Source organism: Osmerus eperlanus, chromosome 3 (assembly GCF_963692335.1).
Source record: "Osmerus eperlanus chromosome 3, fOsmEpe2.1, whole genome shotgun sequence".
Lineage (NCBI taxonomy): Eukaryota > Metazoa > Chordata > Actinopteri > Osmeriformes > Osmeridae > Osmerus > Osmerus eperlanus.
This window is the reverse complement of record NC_085020.1, coordinates 794068-815076: the sequence shown is the minus strand read 5'-3', so window position 1 is coordinate 815076 and position 21009 is coordinate 794068. Positions and strand designations below refer to the sequence as shown.

At 43.0% G+C, this 21009-nt stretch overlaps 1 protein-coding gene across 4 annotated transcripts in view; it reads right to left on the bottom strand.

Moving 5' to 3' along the window:
• Positions 1–5040: 5040 nt before the first annotated feature.
• The window catches only part of pcbp3 (poly(rC) binding protein 3), a 37818-nt gene continuing 21849 nt past the window's right edge, over positions 5041–21009 (bottom strand). The window contains exons 6-17 of one of the 4 annotated variants that reach the window (XR_009929720.1): positions 16022–16179; positions 15054–15077; positions 14926–14958; positions 14693–14809; positions 14256–14387; positions 13746–13874; positions 12368–12442; positions 11586–11627; positions 9803–9881; positions 8633–8685; positions 7974–8257; positions 5041–7076 (exon numbers count right to left, since the gene is read on the bottom strand). Coding sequence is in view for 2 of the 4 variants with exons in the window: in XM_062456328.1 (XP_062312312.1) it covers positions 7022–7076; positions 8088–8257; positions 8633–8685; positions 9803–9881; positions 11586–11627; positions 12368–12442; positions 13746–13874; positions 14256–14387; positions 14693–14809; positions 14926–14958; positions 15054–15077; positions 16022–16096 (984 nt within the window). In the remaining 2 variants the exon portion in view is untranslated. The remainder of the gene's footprint in view (positions 7077–7973; positions 8258–8632; positions 8686–9802; positions 9882–11585; positions 11628–12367; positions 12443–13745; positions 13875–14255; positions 14388–14692; positions 14810–14925; positions 14959–15053; positions 15078–16021; positions 16180–21009) is intronic. The other 3 variants (XR_009929721.1, XM_062456328.1, XM_062456329.1) reach the window with 3 other exon arrangements.

Genomic DNA, 21009 nt, shown 5'->3' with positions numbered 1-21009 from the left:
AAGTCCCCAGGGCAACATTAACCCCACCTCTCTCTCCAGAAGTCCCCAGGGCAACATTAACCCCACCTCTCTCTCCAGAAGTCCCCAGGGCAACATTAACCCCACCTCTCTCTCCAGAGGGCCCCAGGGCTACAGGAACCCCACCTCTCTCTCCAGAGGGCCCCAGGGCAACAGGTCCAACATGAAGAACTGATTTTAGTAACAGGATCTGCTACCACAGGACCTTATTTAGCTGTTCAATCTCAAATGTCTTGGTTGGAGGTACATTTCCATGAGATTACTACCCACAACGCTAAATGTGTCTGAACTAGTTGCATTGTTGTACAGAGAACTGATGGAGGAGACTTGATGTGTTGATGGAACAAACTCCTCTGAATTTCAATCTCTCTAAATAACCTTCCTGCAGAGTATAGGAGGCATTATAGACCAAAAATGTTTCCACAGATGAGAAATATAACTGTCTTCTCCACTAAGCCATTCACCCACTGCACAGTACTGGTCATTACACACACCATAAGCACACCAAAATCCAACTGCTTTCCCTATTCTGAATATTATAATGAAACACCATAAATGAATGCAATTGACATACATTAAGGACAGATTATGGCCAATCTCACTTCGTCCTCCTTAAATTTCAACCTCTGCAATCAGCGTCAGGTGTGATACACATTAATTGTACTCAGCCAAGCACCACAGGCGTGCGTCTGTGTTTTATTCTCCAGGTCAGTGTGTGAACACGTGTGTGTTCGTAGCGTGCTGTTGGGTTGTGGCAGAGCGGAACACTGAGTGGACGATGATGATGACCATGGATGAGTTGGCAGGTAAGAAGTCAGGGTTGATCAGAAATCTAACCAAATCAACATTTAAATATACAAATACATTTTGATTTGATTTATGATAAACCCTGACTTCTTACCTGCCAACTTGACAATTGTTTGTCATCGCACCTGCCTTGAAACACATTCCCCAAACTCTAGAGTTCCTATGAGACAAATCACACGTGTCTGTTGCCATAAGTGAATTCTGCTTCTCTTAGCTGGCTAATGCATTGGAACGCATCAGTTTGGTGACAAAGTGAATCCATCTTTTTGGACTGGGTGATCCTGATTAGAGCAGCCTTTTGTCCCCAGTGATTCATCACACTTATACTCTTATCGCTGCAGCCTTGGAGGGAGTGAGTCCCTGACACCTAATGACACCAGCAGCAGGGTTACTGGGGCGTGACTGTCTGATTAGTAACTGTAATACATCCATGTGTACCACTAACCGCTCCCTAACCCATCCCTCAGCTGGCATCAGTCAGATTTGCAGTGGTGATGCAAGTGATTTATGTTCTATAATTTTCCATTTACAAACTCCCTCGATATCCCCAGTGAAGGGTTCATATATTCATATATGAGGATGTGTACTGCAGTGGCTAACAGTGCTCCAGTCACTTCTGACACAATAATGGGACATACTTTTGGGAATGAATCAGATGAATCAGAGTCAGTGTGGTAAATCAAAATGAAGCGCTGCTCCTTGGGGTCAAGGTGATCTCAGAGCTCAGGAAGGTGGAGAGAACTGAGGCAGTTCATCTGAAGGATCTTCAATCCTTGCAATGTAATCAAAGCTGCCGTAATATCATAATCAAGAGGACTGTGTTTTAAGTGTAAATATACAATATGAAAAAAATTCAGCAAAAATATCTGTTGGTAGAAAGTGATTGTAAGATGGTTAATAATGATATATATGTCGGGGCCCGTTGGTTGTAATACAGCATTACGTTTGACAGTTCAATAGGATTTCACAGCTGTTTGATTAAGCCTATAGACAATCATTCAGTGTCATAAGGTCCTGCTTCAAAGAGAGCAAATTGATGCACCTGGAAAATGGTCTAATTCAATTCCACAAACTGGTTCCCAGAACAGAAACCTCAACCTTTAAAATTAACTTATTCAAACCTCTGTATGTTTCACTTCCTGCCTGTCACACTTCCGTCCACAGGCAAACACTTCACCGGAGAGCTCCCAGCTTCAGGACAGGAAGCCACTTATAGTTATGTTGTAAACCTCTCTCTTAGTGACAGAAGTAATTCTAGTTCCCTGTAGGCTGTAAAAACCCCATCTGTAGAATGATCTCCCTGTAATTGCATCTCATTTATAAGAAGAGGTGGATTGAGAGAGGCTTGAGTCACAAAAACACTCAAACTTTGAGGTGTGCATTGATTGGGATCATAAACATGTCACTCCATAGCTACAATCCACCAACTCACTAATCTCACAGTGTCATATAACTGTATCCTTGTTAACTTCTTGCTTCCTACCAAAACAACAATCAGAACCCATTGAGTTTAAATTAGGAAACATGAAACATTGATTATGGAATGTGTTTTGATAATAAATGGGTTGAAGGCAGTCCTCAAAGGACTTTCCCAAATGTCAGCCCTGATTGGACGGCAAGTATGAGGACCGGAGGGAGTCTCATTATGAAAGGGTTCAGAACAATAGTCACTTCAGTCAAAACTTCAGTTATTTTGTACTGAAAGCAGCTCAAATTGGACTATTGAACTTGTCATCACATTTGGACCACTACATTAAAAAGTAATAATCTCATTCATCCTTTACCATGCCAACCAACTGTATACTAGACAGTATTCATAAAAATACTGTTTTTGCGCTGTGGTATTTATCAAAGAGATCTTCACATTGATTTATGGTGTTGCGGGAGGTAAATATTCACTTATGGAACTGTACAAAGCTCTCTCTCCACCTCTCTCTTCCTCTCTCTTCCTATCTCTCTCTCTCTCCATATTTCTGCCCCAAAAACCAGTGAGCTCTGATTATAGCTTCAGTTGTGCGTAGCATTACTAGATGTGTTCCCATTGGGAAATGTCATTCTTTTTAAGGTAGCACCCAATCTCTGGTAGTTTCAGCATGAAACCTCCACCCATCCCTATCAAGGACAAAAAACTACAGTCAACAGGGAAGACTTTAGGCAGATAAGGAGCCTGTATTTAAGAAATCAGACAGCACACACACACCCTTAGACAGATAGGGATTGGTGAGATGTCCTTGAATGTGTACTTGAAAAATTGCCAAAATGTACCAACAAATGTTGCACGTGCAGTATTCGCAAGATAAGAGCCCTAGCAGCCTAATCTAGTTCCCTGGCAAGGTTGACAATTGTTTATTACAAGGATTACTTAGCCTTATTTAGAGTCAAGGAATGCACCGTAAAAATTATTTAGGGACTTGGGGAGAGCAATCAAGTGGTGCTTTAATTTGGGCTTATTTCCAGGCGTGAAACATCTAGTTAGGACTGATGGCGAAGCTCAGGAGAAGGTGACCTCTCGTTCCCCCCCAGAGTGATGCTGCTAATTTGGAGACATGCCTGTGGACCTTGGAGCCTCCCAGAGGTCGGTCCCAGTACAAGCGGTCGCCCGTGCTCAAGTTTGGTAACAAATAAAACAAAGACTAATGCAATTAACAACATTGCAGACACCAAAATAGAAGTGAACTGAAACAACCCATTAAACATGTTGTGGACGTCTTGTAGTAATGGCGGATGTTTTGTCTGGGGTTTGTAGTGTAAATATAAACACAAAACGGGTTCTTACATGTACAGTAACTACAATAATAATTACATGTATTACAAGTAAAGTTACTAGTATTGTTTTGGTCGGATAAGATTGATGTTGGATCTGTTTGTATTGACTGATTGATTTAATTTCCACACAGTTTACTCATTCTAAGAGCCATTTACTTTTTTCATTGATTATGTGATGCTGTAGGTGACCTTGTCTCGGAAGATGAATAATATGCATTTTTTATGTGTCGTTGTAGGCGCGTGAAATGTATTACCCATGTAGCCAATGGCAGGCGGTCATCCCTGCTGGCTCAGGTAACCTTGGATGGTTGAGTCCGTAGGCTGTCCAGGCATAAGGCACAGACATCACCTCTCAGCAGGTTAACACCACCTCTGAGCTCTTCAACCAATCACACACTAGAATCTAGATGTAGGTCATTCAAGGAAACATTGCCTTCAGACAAAAAAATGATTGCTTTTCTTAGAGTGGCTTGAAATATGATTCAACGTGAACTGTTTCAAATAGTTTAGCAATCTATTTTGTTATTACTATTCTAATAATGTTTAATATTTCATTATCAACATAATAACAATGATTTATAATATGAATTAATAATGTTTGAATCAGTTTATGTTTCCAATCTGAATTCAGAAATTGAATTTAAAGTTTCTTTGTTTCAGTTGTTACCTTGTGGAGCCTGAGGGCTGTCCCGAGGTGACCCCTGACCTTGTTAATGGGTGATGCATTGTGTGCCCTCAACTGGATAGAAGTAGGTTAATGTAAATATAGCTAGTATGAAGCTGTGGGAGCTGGTGGGTCTCTGACACACAGGCTCAGTATGAAGACGACGTCACATGTTGCTTTCATGGAGCCCTTTTATCCAAATCAACATGCCCAGTCAAATGCTCTATCCCCTAAACTCTTGGCTTACATCCCTTTTAGAATTCACTGATTTTATGAGATTTGCTGTTCCAAAGATGACCAAGTTATGCTGAACAAGAAAATAGTCTTTGTCAGACATGTTTTACATGGATTTTGTCCTAAAACACCATTACCACTAACGTAGATCAAGGGAAAAAAGTGAATTTTATTTTTTCCTTTTTACAAAACATTTCAAAGTCAACCTCAATAAGTTAAATCTAATAAAGACCTGCAAGCAGCGAATCATCAAACTTAAGTGTTATCCAACTCAGAAATGTTCATACCGCAGAATTGACATGAGAGAAGAAAAAGACCTTTACATGTTTTGCTGCTCTAGTACAATGAAAAAAAATATTTATTTTTACAGACAATACAAAAGTTCAATCTGTAACGGTTTCATAAATTTTCTCATGCTTAAGAAATGCTGAATGCTGTTTTAAAGAACATGGATGTATACATGAGCTTGTGTGATCATGAGTTAGATGAGAAACTAAATAAAAGGCAACTGAGATGGATGGCACAGGGACACTCTCAGCCAGCTCTCCCTGCTACCCCACAGCCACACACAGGGACACTCTCAGCCAGCTCTCCCTGCTACCCCACAGCCACACACAGGGACACTCTCAGCCAGCTCTCCCTGATACCCCACAGCCACACACAGGGACACTCTCAGCCAGCTCTCCCTGCTACCCCACAGCCACGCACAGGGACACTCTCAGCCAGCTCTCCCTGCTACCCCACAGCCACACACAGGGACACTCTCAGCCAGCTCTCCCTGCTACCCCACAGCCACACACAGGGACACTCTCAGCCAGCTCTCCCTGCTACCCCACAGCCACACACAGTAAAGTAAAGCACAGAGCACCACGACACCACAGGCAGCACACTGACAGTTACTGTTCATTTTCTGAAGGCTTTATGAAGTGCTTTATAGCAGTTGTGATTAGTAATCACTACTACTGAGATATTATGGCCTCCCTGTATCAACTCAACTTCACATATCAGCCGTTTACAAGTACAAGAGCTGATTTCTGTGAATTAAAACATTTTGATATTCACTTTCAGTGGGAGGAAGTAACTACACAGTATCCCCCCCCCCCATATTTGGATACAAACAGATGCCTTCAGGAAGGTTGTTGACAAGGGACTATGTGGGGCAGAAGGACTCAGCCAAGCCAATCAGCATTCCTTATCCAGTCTGAACTTTTCTGTGAATTTCTGTCAGTTCCACCACAGTCGTTGAAAGTGAATCCAAAATGCATAGATGTCACATGAATTAAAAGCCTCATCCCAGATGTCAGCCAGCCTGCCAGACACACTGGTGAGCAAACATGACACACACACACACACTCTCACCTACCCACCCCAAAAATGTGTTTCAACAGCCTTACACTACAGCTTGGGAAAAAACATTGTTCAAGAAATGGCTCTTAGGTGCCTGTAATAACTCACTTTTTTTCATGATTAATACAAATAAATGTATACAAATTAAATGCATGGCAATGTCGGTTACAAGTGATGCTATGGACAGTACTAGAGTGTCAAAAAAGTAAAGAGTCCTTTCAACATAGTAGCGTTGTGAGCAGTTTAGAAAAGAATCCGGATAACAGTGAGGGTTACAAAGATACATCTTCACATGGAATATAAACCTGAATCACTTAAAAGGTAGGAGAACTACATACAGAGATAAATGAAATATCTAGGTGCAATGTCATTGGCTCAAGGGTCATGTGATGCAGTGAAGGATGATGGGTAGAAATTAGAGTGTGTCCATTCCAGTGAACTCTGTCAGCCTAGAACAGTTTGGGGAAGGGGGGAGGAAGGATGGAGGGAAAAGATAGAAAACAAAGAGACGTTCTGATAAGCTTAGACACTTTCATTCAACAGTGAAAGCTTTGCAGATTTATATCTTTAAGGTCTTCTGATGTTGTTAGCCTATAATGTTTCCATGCATATGGATTTAGCAATTGATTTTGATTGAAACCAATCAAAAGCACTCAGCAAGTACTGGTAAACACACTGACAGAAGTTGTCAACTTAATGTTTACCTTCAGAATGGCTACGCTCCTAAACCTGCTTACATTTTACAACAGGTTTTTTAATTTTTCTCTCACATATGACAGCATTTTCCCTTCAAAACAGCATCACATCACTTATTTCCAACAGCATTGCTCTGCAGGAATCAAATGTAATTACAGTGCTTGCACTTTTTTTTTTTCTTCTTTTAATTTTCCATTTTTTATACATTTTCTTACTTTCCTGACAAGGAAACTACTATATCCAATCAGCATGCCTCAATACTATACTAAACTACTGCACATTACCCAAAAGTAAAAACACACTTTTGCTAGCTTTGCATTAGCAAAACCCTTATTTAAGAATCAGGCTACTACTAAAGTCTAATGGCCAAGAACTAAGGACATTAGCTATGGGACTAAAGATGTTCTGTTGGAGTATACAGTATGTGGGGGTTAATTAGCACACAGTTGTCGCTGTTGGCTTCTGATAAAGGGAACAGATTTGGGGACTTCAGGAGGGTGTCATAGATGACGGGTCGTTCCACATAGCTGCCACGTCCCTGAACCTGCCGTTAGGATTGTGGGAAAGCAGCATCCGTTAGTTCCTCACCGGCCCCTTGAAAACCGCTTACAGAAATGACAACAAGTTTTTACTGTGCATTCCTGAGCATGTCAATGCAAACCAGCTTAAACCTTCACTATCACCCAGACTGACTCAGTTCACGTATTAACATTTAGATTGTGTAAAAATCTATCACCCAGACTGACTCAGTTCACATATTAACATTTAGATGTTGTAATGTTGTTAGATTGTGAAAAAATCTCTTAATTTTCTTTTGGGGAAGCTTGTGTATTATGTGCTTTGCTTCTGCAGAAGTATCATTCTGCAAAAATGCTATTTATTCTGTTTGCTGGTAGAAAGTCTTTGTGGAAAGCTGTGAGCAGATAGTGGTCATGCAGCAGGAGAATGCAGCGTTCTGTCTACAGCTGAGAAGCCTGGGTGTAGGAGACATGTTATCTAGCAGCAAACTCCCTTCCTCACCATTCCTAGGGTGACTGTACTTGGTCCTGCGAGGACAGGGGTATTGATCAGTGAAGGGCTTGAGAGGGAGTCAGAGGAGGTGCCAGTGAAGGGCTTGGGAGGGAGTCAGAGGAGGTGCCAGTGAATGGCTTGGGAGGGAGTCAGAGGAGGTGTTCTTTACGTCTGTTCTAGACGTAGGGAGTGTTTTGGGCCAAACATCCGGGGGGCTTACTTTAAAATATTTAGATTTCTGTTGTAACACTCTGGTAGTGATGATAACAGTGAGGACACACCAGTGACACTGAAGTTATTTGGAGGTAAAAAAGACTTGTTTGCTAATGAAGCAACCCTGTGGTGAGACCAGCCAGCACGTGTGAACTTGCTCACTTCAGAGACAGCGTCATGCTGGGTTAACGTCCTGCTATGCCAGGTGAAGGTTCACCTGGCGTTGATGAGGTACTGGGCCAGGCTGATGTTTACCTGGCGTTGATGAGGTACTGGGCCAGGCTGATGTTTACCTGGCGTTGATGAGGTACTGGGCCAGGCTGATGTTTACCTGGCGTTGATGAGGTACTGGGCCAGGCTGATGTTGGCAGGGGTTCCTGTAATGGTGATCTGACGCTCAGACGAACCCTCCATGGCGTTAGCAATTTTGATCTGCGCCCCAGACATTTGTCGGATCTCATTGATCTTGGTTCCCTGGCGCCCGATTATGCAGCCTATTAGCTGGGAAGACACACCAAAGGTTCTTAGAGGACAAGCTGAAAGGCCTTGGGCAGTATCTTTCAGGGAAATCTTTGAGGCAAGCGTGTAAGAATAGATTGGCATTATTAGTTCATAAAAGGGTCGGGATCAATTACATCTAAATTTTAAAGTAGTTCTGGTAGTAAGGAAGAAGGTCCATTATTGAACAAGTCTTCAACAAGGTCAAACATCCATTTAGCTTTGAGGAAATGCTGATTACACAGTTCACCAGAACAATGAAGAGGTTCCACACACGGGGGGATGTTTACAATTGAACAACATTTCATCAGTTGAAATGGAATTCACCTCAACAGAGGTTGGACCATTGTTGTGTGGATGGGTTACTCCTCTACTCACATCATTGGGAATGGTGAGTTCATGAGTGCTGGCTGGGGGACTGGCGTCCAGACCTGAGCAGCACAGCAGGCAAGCATGGGAGGAGAGAGAGAGCACAGCACAGCACCACTTATCACCAACCATCAACCATCAAACCAGTCATGCTGTATAGAACTGAGAGCTGCTGGGTCCAGACTTGGGTGTTGGGAAGACGGACCCCAAATCACCCATGCAAGGGGGAGTTTGTTCATATTCTGTCAAAAGGTGAAAAGCAAATAAACTGTTTTGCTTCAGCATCAACCACATCTCTTGCATACATTTCAAAGGCAGAATTATCGGGATTTGGCCAAATATATTTTTCTTGGTAAATTTGGTTGTTGTCACATTTTATAAACCGGAGGGCACAAGGACAGCAAATTGAATCGATATTTTTTGTTTCTGACAACATTGCTTACAGTGAAACAAGATACAAAACAACAACACCTATTTTGTTCTTGTTTTATTGATCGTATTCCTTCAAGAGGAAAGTCTTGTGTTAATGTGTTCATGTGCTTTGAAGAGTATTTAAGGGACAGCTCCCTGTAACACAGATAAAAACTAGCCTTTTATTTTGAAGGAGCCAAAAGGTCGTTTTTTTAAATCAATCATTCTTGTCGTGTTATGAAATGGTAATCGTCAAGTCCTTGTAGATGACACTGTTGTAAAGGTATAAAATGCATCTTTATTAATAAGACCTTGGTTTTCAAAATACCTGTAGCTGTATATTAAATAAGCATTGTAATAAATGGAGGTCCATTTTTTTGTTGTTGAAAAATTCAGTATCTTTTAAAACCTGGATGTAGAGTCTGCGATGGTGTGATGTGTACGTACGATTTGGTGAACAGTGGATATAAAGCTTCCCACGAACCAGCAAGGACAGCTGTGATGTAACATGATGTTTTAAAGCCCAGTGCACACGCACAGTTAAAACTATGATGTTCCCGGGGTGAGACCTTGCTTCAGAAGAGAAACCACATCATGCAGAGGGGAGCAGCAAAAACAAGGAAACTATAACAGGACAAGAGTTGAGTTTTCACAGGCAGAGCATCCACCAGGGGCATGTCAGGATGCTCTAAAGGAACGGGAAGGGAGAAAAGAGAGTGTTTCTAAATGTGCAAGAGAGAAGGCAGGAGAGGGCTTGTGGGTACGTACCAGGGAAAGCGGGGGTGGTCTGTCCGAGAGGGGTAAAGGGGGTTTGCTGCATAGCCAACTGGTGGAGCTTGGTCAACTGCTGAAGGAGGTAACAGGGAGGGATAGGATAACTAAGAGGTTATTGTTACAAGATAGGTCACCAAGAAACCAAGTCAACCAAAAGTGAAGAAATGTGAGGAGAGGAGGACATGACAGACTGTGGCGGAGGATGAGAGAACAAAAAAGGACGGAAGGAAAGAGAGAGACAAAAAAAGAGAGAGAGAGAGAACCTGAAGGCTTATTTTGATCTTTGTTATTTTGGCAGTTGGGTTTTCAACAATTATGATGATGAAGTAGTTGTTTGATTTTTTGTCCTAGGTCGTGGTATAATTATCAGAGGGGTTAAAGTTTTATGCAGTCTGGTTTGAGGCGTCCCACATTGTAGCTACAACAAATTAAATTATTGATCCTGAAGGACATGATACATTTCATGATCACTATTGAAAAAAACATAAGGAAACCCCCATCAGTATTTTAAACAGTGTCTTTTTTATAGAAACCAGGTGTCCTGATTTGTTCTCAACTTCGAATTATTGTCCCCCACAAATATACCTGACCCCATAACCATTTCTTAACTAGAGCCAAAGATGTTCAACCTTGTGGTGACAGACAACCTACATGTTTCTGTCAGTCCTACACTTTCCCCATATAAAACTTTTTACTCTCCTCAGCCATCTGTCACCTGCATCCGGAATAGAGTGACGGGCGCACGAGAAGGTTTCTCACCCTCTAAGAGGAGCTTTAATGAGGGTGGAGAGGGTGGAGAGCACCTTCTTGAGTGATCGTAACGTCAACCGATGACTCCTTCATCATCAATCACTGCTGTCTTCCGAATTAAAGGATCTGACATGCGATAGCTTTGGAGATGCACTCACGACGAAGACGGATGAAGTCAAATTATTAATGGAGACTAGATGGCCTTGTGGAATGTAGGTAGTGTCCACACCGCAGACCAGCGCTTTGCTTACACATCCTTTATTTCCCCACAATCAACAACTGTTCTTGTTGTTGTGAAATATATGATTGTTGCTTGCTTTTTTCCACTTTTTCCCAGGTTCTTGCTGTTTAATTGTAACTTGTCTAACTACATGCTCTTATTGTTACATTTAGTCATTTAGCAGACGCTCCTATCCAGAGCGACTTACAGTAAGTACAGGGACATTCCCCCCGAAGCATGTAGGGTGAAGTGCCTTGCCCAAGGACACAACGTCATTTGGCACAGCTGGGAATCGAACTAGCAACCTTCTGATTACTAGCCCGATTCCCTAACCGCTCAGCCACCTGACTCCCTATTGTTCTTCCCTTTGGGACTTATTTGGTTTTCACAATGGTTAGCATCATGTTTGGCTACCCGCAATGTTTGGGACTATCTTGTTGTTATGATCAGTGACCTATGCACTTTTGTAAAACTCTCTCTTGGAAGTCGGTTTGGATAAAAGTGTCTGCTAAATGCATAAATGTAAATGTTCTACGTTGCAACCGTTCAGCAAATCTAGACACTGTTGAGTCTTCTGGCGTGTGGATATATTTTATAGCTTGGGATCCTCATTTAATCTGTTTAATTTTTTTTTTAAGTATCTGCCAAAGGATGAAGTCCAATGTGGATCATTTCTGATAAATTGAATTACACCTTTTAAAATTGTGTTTTATTGCTCGTTAATATGTAGCCACTGGCACGAGAAAGCCATGCAGACTACTGTTGATGACAAGATAGCGGCAGCGTACAGTACGACAGCAAACTCACATCTGGGTGTGGGATGGCATACTGTCCCTGAATTGTGTAGGCCTGTAAACAATAACATGTACAAAGACAACTTTAAAATGAATTACATTCAAACAATCTAAAGATAGTTCTTCTATTTGCTCAATTCCAATTGAGCAAATTTGCTCAATTCCAATTGAGCAAATAATGACAGCATTGACATGATATTTTGAAAACTGTATGTACAGTATAATATGTATACATTACTCCTAGTGACAGTGTTCAGGAGCTTACTAAGACAATAAAATCTAGGTATTTTCACACTAAGCAGCCAGACTCAGTTCAAGGTAAATTATTTCAATATGTAGCATCAATGTTAGTCAGAAAATGAAGTCATTTGCAGCAGCAGTAGCAACCACATTCAGTAATGCTTTCCAAGGTATTTTAGATTTAAAAAAAGCGTGCATGCCAGTCATTCCCTTAGGGGTGCAGCCGGGTTGGTTATACAACAGTCAACTGTTCCCATACTGGCCTTTCTCACACACTGCATACACATTTTAGTTTTTACTTCCAAACAGAAGTTTTCAAAGTTGCTTTCTCAAAGAACAATTTGGACAATTTATAACACATAATGCAGCGAGGGGGGGGGGGGGATTCTTAGATGGCCGCAAGTTCAAACCCTTTAAACCACTGCTTTCAACATAACTTAACAGCCTTCCATTAAGAAGTGACCCGCAGCAAGCTGGTTCTACTCCTTCCTAAACTTGCATGTTTCTGGGCTGGGAGCAGTAACAGGCAGGGTATGTTTCTGGGCTAACTCTTACCTGGCCACCTGAAAAGATGACGGGGGTGGAGGCAGGCTTGGGGCGGTAGGGGATTGTGGCACCTTTAGGTGGGGACTGGGGAGTGGCCACAGAGGGGAGAGAGGAGGTTAGGTCAGGACACGTGGGTGTGTTGAGAGACATAAAAGACCAACTCTGATCCTTGACCTACATCAAGGACACTTAGGAAGGTCACCAAATATACTGTGTGTTGTGTAACTTGTGTGACTAATGTCACTGTAATTGAGCAGCTTGAGTTACACTCTAGGCTTCTTGTTCTCCTTTCCTATCCTCTCCTTTCACTTCACGTGTGAAAAAGTTTTGAAAGGTTGAAAAAAAGTTTTTGAAAAAAGGTTGAAAAAAATAGTTTTCAAAAGGTTGAAAAAATAATATCGACAACAAGTTTCGAAAAAATTGTTATGAAAAGGTTGGAAAAAAAAACATTTCCCCCATCACTGCAAAGCAGAACTGTGTCTTGTTAGGATTGGCGTTGATTCCACCCCCTTACAAGTGGACTTGCCACTCTCTGAGTCGATTTGGCTGGCGAGAGTTTTAAAAGCTAGCAGCAACATGGAGCAAGCTAGCTCCATTTATTACTAGTGTTGTGCTGCGAGTCCCTATAGTTCCAATACTAGCCAAGCAAGTGAACATGTTAACATGGAGGCTATCCACGTGCAGGTAGCTATGGTAAATTCAAACGGACAGCCGCTGGATGAAAACATCATGGGTAAGTTGTTTCATATTAATTGTTTGTGATGACCCAAGCTGGTCAAAGTTGCTGACTATCTGGTCTTTTTTAAAGCTTTTTTGGTTGCTGCTTGTGAGACCGCTGGTTACTGTAAACAAGGTTTGAGCAAATTTTTGTTCTAATCCATGGCGCCCACCCAGTGGCAGTGCCTACTAGTTTGTGGCGGGAGTTATTGCCCTATAGCCTAGCCTACCTGATACTATACTTTGCTGTATCGGATCTGTTTTTTTCTAGTCTTTCTGGATTGACAGAGGCTCAAGTGAGGTAAGATCTAGAGCTAATTATAGTGGCAATGGGTCGCAAAATCGCTAGCTAGCAAACTAGCACAATAGGCTAGCTATAGTCAATATACTTCTGAGTGCTACTCGCCTGCTAGGACAGTGAATGGTACCATCATGATCCCTAATAAAAAATGCAACTGATGAAATGTGGTTATTATATACTGTACAGTGAATATATTTGATAGTCTAACTCTACAAGAAAATGTAGTCTTAGTCTGAAACAAGCTTAGCTATATTAGGGACGTCTGACAAGAATGGATGTTAAACTAGTGTTAGCTAACCGCTAACGTGCTACTTAGTAGACATAACACATCCTGAAATTAAATTGGTCCATTCTTCCCCAATACTCTACCTCCAACATGACCACACATATTTGCTTGACACACTGGATGATGGCTTCTGGGGTGCCAGAGATTGTCACTGCACGCTCTGTCGAGTTGGGCAGCATGTCACCTGCCACCTGGACCTGAGAACCTGTGGACTGCAGCAGGAGAAACAGTGTCATGAGGCAATATAACACAATATAGCGATTGTGTTTGATCAAGTCTATGCTTCGAGTTGTTACAAGGTAGATTTCCTCAAATGTGAACCAGAGAAATAATCAATGGAATATGAGTCGTGTTGATGAGTCGTGGCTGTTTTGCTGAAGAATCAATCGTACAACAGCTTGTGGTTAATCTTCTAAAAATCCCATTTAATACACTTACAGCCATTCTCCCTAGCTTTTTAGTGAAACGAGTAGTCTCTATTTGTCAAATGACAGCAACATAAAACAATCTTCTTTGTTATCATGTGGGAACAGAGATTGCATTATGGAAAGGTGAAAGACAAGATTAGAAAGAGACAGAAACTGTTTGTGTACCTCTCTCATCTCCTTGATCTTGGAGCCTCCCTTCCCAATGAGGGAGCCACACTGGCTGGCCGGCACTACCAGGCGCAGGGTGACTGGGGGCTTGCTGGGGGCAGGGCTGTTGCTCATGGAATTGATTATATCCTACAAAATGAGAAAATGTTTTTGATTAAACAGTGTTAAATGTGTGACACGGTCTCAAAATAGCTTTAATGTTGCCGTTTCGATACATTTAGTTGAGTAATTGCAGAGTACCCTACTTTTAGGAAAAACGTGTCTCTGAAATTGGTGCTGCAGTCACTGAACTCAGTCACTCAGTTCAGCAATGACTTGTTTAACAGGCAGATACAATTAGTTTGTTGCCCCCCATGGGCGTTTTGTTGACAGATGTCGACAGATTTTTAGCAAATGATGTAAGATATATCCAGGTTAGAATGATTACACAATACCTCTTCAAACTTGTAGGCAATCATGGCAAAAGCCTTAAAGATGGCATCTGTTGGGCCTGTGATGGTGACGATCCTCTCAGGGCAGTTGCCCTCAGAGATGTTGATTCGTGCACCACTCTGAAAACAACACATCATTAGTACCATGTGCATTATTTTTTTGTTGCTTTGGATAAAAGCGTCTGCTAAATGAATGAACTGTAAATGACAGCCTTGTTAGTGAGATGGAAACTGACCTCCTCTCGCATCTTCTTCACGGTTTCCCCCTTCTGGAAAGCAGTGAGTCAGAATACCTAACTGGTCAGAATGTGTGCTTATATTCACGAATAACATATGTGGAAAAAAGCATAACATTCATACATACCTTGCCAATGATGCTTCCAACCTCCTGAAATGAAATAATACTCAAATATCAAGAAACCTCCATGCATGTAAATTGTTTTCCAACTAAAATGTAGTTCTTCACAGCATTGCTTACAGAGGTGAAATGGTTGTGTTGTCAGCCAAACATTTGCATGCCATCTGTCTTCATGGCCCTGGTGGGGCTCAGTGGGGAGGGTCAGCCCTGGTGGGGCTCAGTGGGGAGGGTCAGCCCTGGTGGGGCTCAGTGGGGAGGGTCAGCCCTGGTGGGGCTCAGTGGGGAGGGTCAGCCCTGGTGGGGCTCAGTGGGGAGGGTCAGCCCTGGTGGGGCTCAGTGGGGAGGGTCAGCCCTGGTGGGGCTCAGTGGGGAGGGTCAGCCCTGGTGGGGCTCAGTGGGGAGGGTCAGCCCTGGTGGGGCTCAGTGGGGAGGGTCAGCCCTGGTGGGGCTCAGTGGGGAGGGTCAGCCCTGGCTGCCAGCACCAATACTCCTTCACCTCCCCAGCGAGGTCACATTCCCTCCCACTGCTGTAGGATGGCTGAGACACAGGCAGGCCCCGCTGCACAGGCCCCGCTGCACAGGCCCCGCTGCACAGGCCCCGCTGCACAGGCCCCGCTGCACATGCTAAACATCCCCCTATACTGGAGCCTGACTGCTGCAGGCATCAGGTAAGGACAACCACAACCTGATCTTATAGTTATTGTTTGGCTGAGAGGACGCTTATGAGGAATTATTTTTGCTGTATAAATATTATTGAGGCAGATTAGCAGTCACGCTAGTCTAATGTCCACATGTAAAAGGAGCTGGTTGCCTCAATCCTCTTACTCATCCGCATGACCCTGGAATGTTTCACAGCCATGTGCAAATATGCTTGAATAATATATTTTCATGCATGTTCCATGAATACACATGACAACCATGCAAGGCAAGATTCATGTTGAGTGCAGCGGTAGCTACAGTGAATGTGTACTTACTTTGCCATGCATGAGGAGGCGGATGGTGAGGGTGACATTGAGCCCCCCCTCTGACTGGACTTTGGTAGGCTCCATCCTGGTAGTAGTGGGAGGTGTGACAGGTGTGTGTGGTCCTCAGGAAGGGGAGGAGTGTGATGGTGCTACAGCCAGCCAGTCACCTGGAGAGACAGCCATGGATTAAAGACTAGGATTATGCCCAACCAGGCTTCTTTCTCCAGGAGTCTCAATCTGGGTCATTAACATTTTAGCATTTATTTTACATTGCATATGGAATCTAGTTATTACAATATCCCTAATTGCGTGGAAGTTCCCGTTCATCTTGTGAACGGGAACACAAGGGAGCACTGAAACCAGGTCCTTTATGGGACAACAAAGATTAAACTATAAGGTCTATAGGTTTTCATTCTACTCCCTTTTCAAAACCTCAAAACTCAACAAAATTAAGAACATATGCTCTGTTGTAAGATAAGAATAAAGTGCGCTTTCTCTGATAGGCAGCACAATGACGGGCTCTTGCTTGTACTCAAGAGAAGCAGAGTTTGCGTGGTTCCAGTGAGTCCTACATGACGCCTAGATGACAAACAGGAGGTGCAGAGTGAGAGATGAAGGGATCAGGTGTGATGAGCTGAGGCCTGCAGGGGAGGAGGTGCTAACAGGATGGATCAAACAGGTTAACATAAGACCCTGCAGAAGCTCTCTTAAAGAGTGTGTGTGTGTGTGTGTGTATGTCTGTGTGTGTGTGTGCGTGTGTATGTCTGTGTGTGTGTGTGTGTGTGCGTGTGTATGTCTGTGTGTGTGTGTGTGTGTGTGTGTGTGTGTATGTCTGTGTGTGTGTGTGTGTGTGTGTGTGTATGTCTGTGTGTGTGTGTGTGTATGTCTGTGTGTGTGTGTGCGTGTGTGTGTGTGTGTGCGTGCGTGGAATGTGGAAGCGTGTCCATAAAAAAGTGTGTGTTATTTGCTCCTGGTGTTTTCATGAAAGAAAGCCAGTTTGATAGATGTCAGGGAAAGGAAAAGACTTCATTTACAGCCAGCAGTCGTCCAATCTCCCAGAAGTAGTGAGACTGCATAAAGACTGCATCTAAGGTGCAGGGAGCAGAATGAACCCATAATGGCCTCACGCTTGCATCATGGCGTCATCATGCTTAAGGCTGTTCCTACGTTAAGGTTTTCTGATCTGAAGTGTCAGCAAGGCACGGCTATGCAGCCTTTTATTGTGACTGAAACTGAACCATGTGACTGAGGAAACTGTTTTTATTTTATTCCACCAGTCAAGCAATTCCTAGTCTCAAATATTACAAATATTTGATTCATTTGCAACACATTCGCAAAGTAAAGGTAGTTTTTCTATTTGTGTCTGACAATATTGACTAATAGATCTGCTTCTTACGCATTGAAAAGTAGGGGAAGGATGTTGATGTGGATGGTTTACAACCCCTCAGAATACAGAAGTGGGTCAAGCTTTCAGCTCAGGCGCTTTTGGATCCTTCTCTTTAGTGGCCTTTAAATGAATCCCTTTTCACACATGCTCATTCTCTCGTTCTCTGTTTTAAAATCAACATACTCAGGAACCATTCAAGTCCTCACAGACTGAATAAACAGTGAGAACAGTGAAACACTGGGTTTATGAAAATTAAGATTTAGAACCACATGCGTAGGACTTAGGTAAAATTGATAATAAACGTGAAACTTTACGGTCTAAATGAGTACACGTATATGTGTATTGATGCAAACGTATTCGAATTTCAAAGGAAAGGTTTAGATTTGATGTAGGAGTGTTGCTTTCGATGCCCAACACTGGTGCCAGCTGCCAACAGCGGTTGTTTCCTAAAGCATTTCACTGTGATATCCATCACATTGGCCTCAGCATGATAACACGGGCACCCTCTGCATCTGGGTGTCCCCAGAGGAATCTGGGGACACCAGCTGTCCTTCCATCAGCCACAGAGTCAAAACCTTGATGGTGTGCAAAATCGGAATTGAGCTTCAAAGACCAAATTTTTCTCTCTTTTTGGGTGTTGAGACGAGTGAGAAGGGCCCTCAGATACAGTAGTTATGGCTGGAGCGAGAGGGGGATTAGGCAAGGGGCCTGAGCATGATTTGTTGCATTACACATCAGTAATCCTGGCTGTGCATCAGGGGATGCAGACGACAAGTGATTGTTATTGCAGATGACAACCCCGGGCATTCGGCCCTCTACGCCACATTCTCAGCCTTCACCCACTACAAAGGATTACACAAGGAGGAATGGGTTAAAGTTGAACTAAGGATATTCAGACGGGGAAAATAAACAACATTTCCATCTTTCCGTGACTGTAGTTGCTCAGAGAGACAGGTGTAGATGGAAGGATTCTTTTTTATAAAGGCCAAACGGGCTATGCCTTCAAAGGTTTGGAAAAGGAGCCGTGATTCATTCTTAGGACTACAAAATGCATCCAAACAAGCATACTGGTGTTCAGTTGTGAAATGTGTTTTTTGTTAGAAGGTAGCAAAGCAAGGCAAGTTTCCTTTTCACAAAAACATGACATGAAATTCTCAAACAGACAATGCAATGTGGCCTTGACTGCTTTTGTAACACTGATTCAGTTGAGTTCCACCTCCTCTCCAGTCAGTGGTTGCTTTGCTTCACCCTCTATAGTTTTTATATCATTTGTTTTGTTTCCATTACGAGCTCGGTTGGTGTCACCGCCATGAGATGACCTTGTTCTTGTCAACACTGAAATCTATGTCCACTGGTGCGATCACTAGGTGTATATCCTGTGGAGGATTTTAATGGTATATTGACATATAGCCTGTTCGGTTGTTCTAAGTGTTTTGACATCAATAAGTTATCTGACTTCATAGTTTGGTTCATATCTTAGCTAGTGACATGCCTTATTAATGACTACTAGGAATGTCATAAAACAGCCATTTGAGCTTCTAGCTGGTGATGAATGGAATATTCTAGAGCTGAACTACAAAAGGTCCACTAAACTGTCACACGTTTATCCGGGGTTTTCATGTGACGGGAACTGATGTTGCGTCATCATCCACAGGAACAGTGACTGCATCCTGGTCTCCCAGGGTCCTAATCCCACACACCGCAATCTCAGCATGTTTATAATCCCACTCATGGGGTCTTTACAGCAGGAAGGTTTGTCTTCTTCAGTAACTCTTATGAGACTGTGCCTAATGCACCTGTAAGCACCACATTTATCTTCATCAGCAGCACAGGACCCACTGCCTCCTGTCTCCCCCCCACACCCCGCCCTCGCTGCCTTCCCCTCCCCAGACGGCAAACACACTACATACTGATAACTTTCATTGCATGTTCAGGTTCATTACATGAATATTGTTATACTGCCGTTAAAATTATTATTGTTATTTTTCTTAGTTATGTGTCCCTTTATCTTTTGTGGAATAATGTAAACAATATTTTAAGGATGTTATGTTGGTTACACAACATAACATCCGGCTGTGGCTCAGGGGGTAGAGAGGGTTGTCTGTTAATCGCAGGGTTGGCGGTTCGATCCCCGACTCCTCCTAGGTCATGTGCCGAAGTATCCTTGAGCAAGACTCTGAACCCCAAGTTGCCGGCGCCTTGCATGGTAGCTCGCTGCCGTCGGTATGTGTGAGTGAGAGTATGAATGGGTGAATGAGAGGCAAACATTGTAAAGCGCTTTGAGTGCCGCTAAGGTAGAAAAGCGCTATATAAATGCAGTCCATTTACACAAATTCCATGAAACCTTCTTTGATTTTTTTTCTGTATGCTAACGTTGCACATTCATGTTTACATTTACATTTAGTCATTTAGCATACGCTCTTATCCAGAGCGACTCACAGTAAGTACAGGGACATTCCCCCCAAGGCAAGTAGGGTGAAGTGCCTTGCCCAAGGACACAACGTCGATTGACACGGCCGGGAATCGAACTGGCAACCTTCAGATTACTAGCCTGATTCCCTAACCGCTCAGCCACCTGACTCCCTGTTGTACCGCAAGGGCTCCCATGACAGGGTGTTATTAAAGAGAACATTTCCTAAGCAGGCTAACTGAAGTAGCTGAATAAATATGAATAACCTTGAGTAGATTTACTCAATTTGTTGTATGGAAAGAAAAACCTGCGTTACTGCTAAGCCTCGACACACCAAAGAAGTATGCAGGAATGTCTTCTGCTTTGGTCGTTGACAGATTTAGAATATGACGACTGCATCCATCTGTGGCTGGACCACTGCAGTCGACAGACAATAAACACATAGCAATGATGCACTTCATAGCTTTTAGTGAAGATTAATATTAATTTAATGTTATTAATGAATGCTATCCTAAGCATGTGGCCAATGTGTTTTAAACCTGTTTCTCAAGCAGCCTGTGTTTGAGTATAGCAGCGTGTATGAGGCCTTCACATCCTTAGTGAACCATGTGACTGTCCGTGGCAGGGAGGGAGGGTCCTTCCTAGCCTGAGAGCCGTTTCCTTTGTTAGGGCTTGTGTCTGGAGGAGGGAGGGGGGTGGGGAGTAGAGCCCTTTGGCTCAATAGCTGTAAACCTGTCATCCAAGATCAGTTGGACTCAGTTAAATCTCAGCCTGAATTACCATCAATTGCTATGGGCTGCTCACATTGTTTCAACGCCACCTAGTATTAGCATGAACAGCTAAGATCGCTAATTAGTGTGCGCTTTGCTAGCTTAGCTTGCTCCGCTTGCTGCCCTCCGCTTTGCCCTCTTAAGTTAGGCTATGTGCTGGTACAGGACTATGGTTATTTATCTCATAGAACCATTGCTGGGTAGAACTAGACACTATGCATGTGATGCTAGCAGATTTGAGCACAATGATGGCGTTCACAGGGAGGATAATGCAGATGTGACTTGCAGAAAACACCCACTGCTCATGTGTTACCGCCCGCGAGACATCGTAGCATTACGCTCCAAAATGTCTGTCACAACATGGTCCATCTCTTCATGGCTGCTTTTTAGTGTTCATGGTACTATTCTGACTGGGGTGTTGATTCTTCAT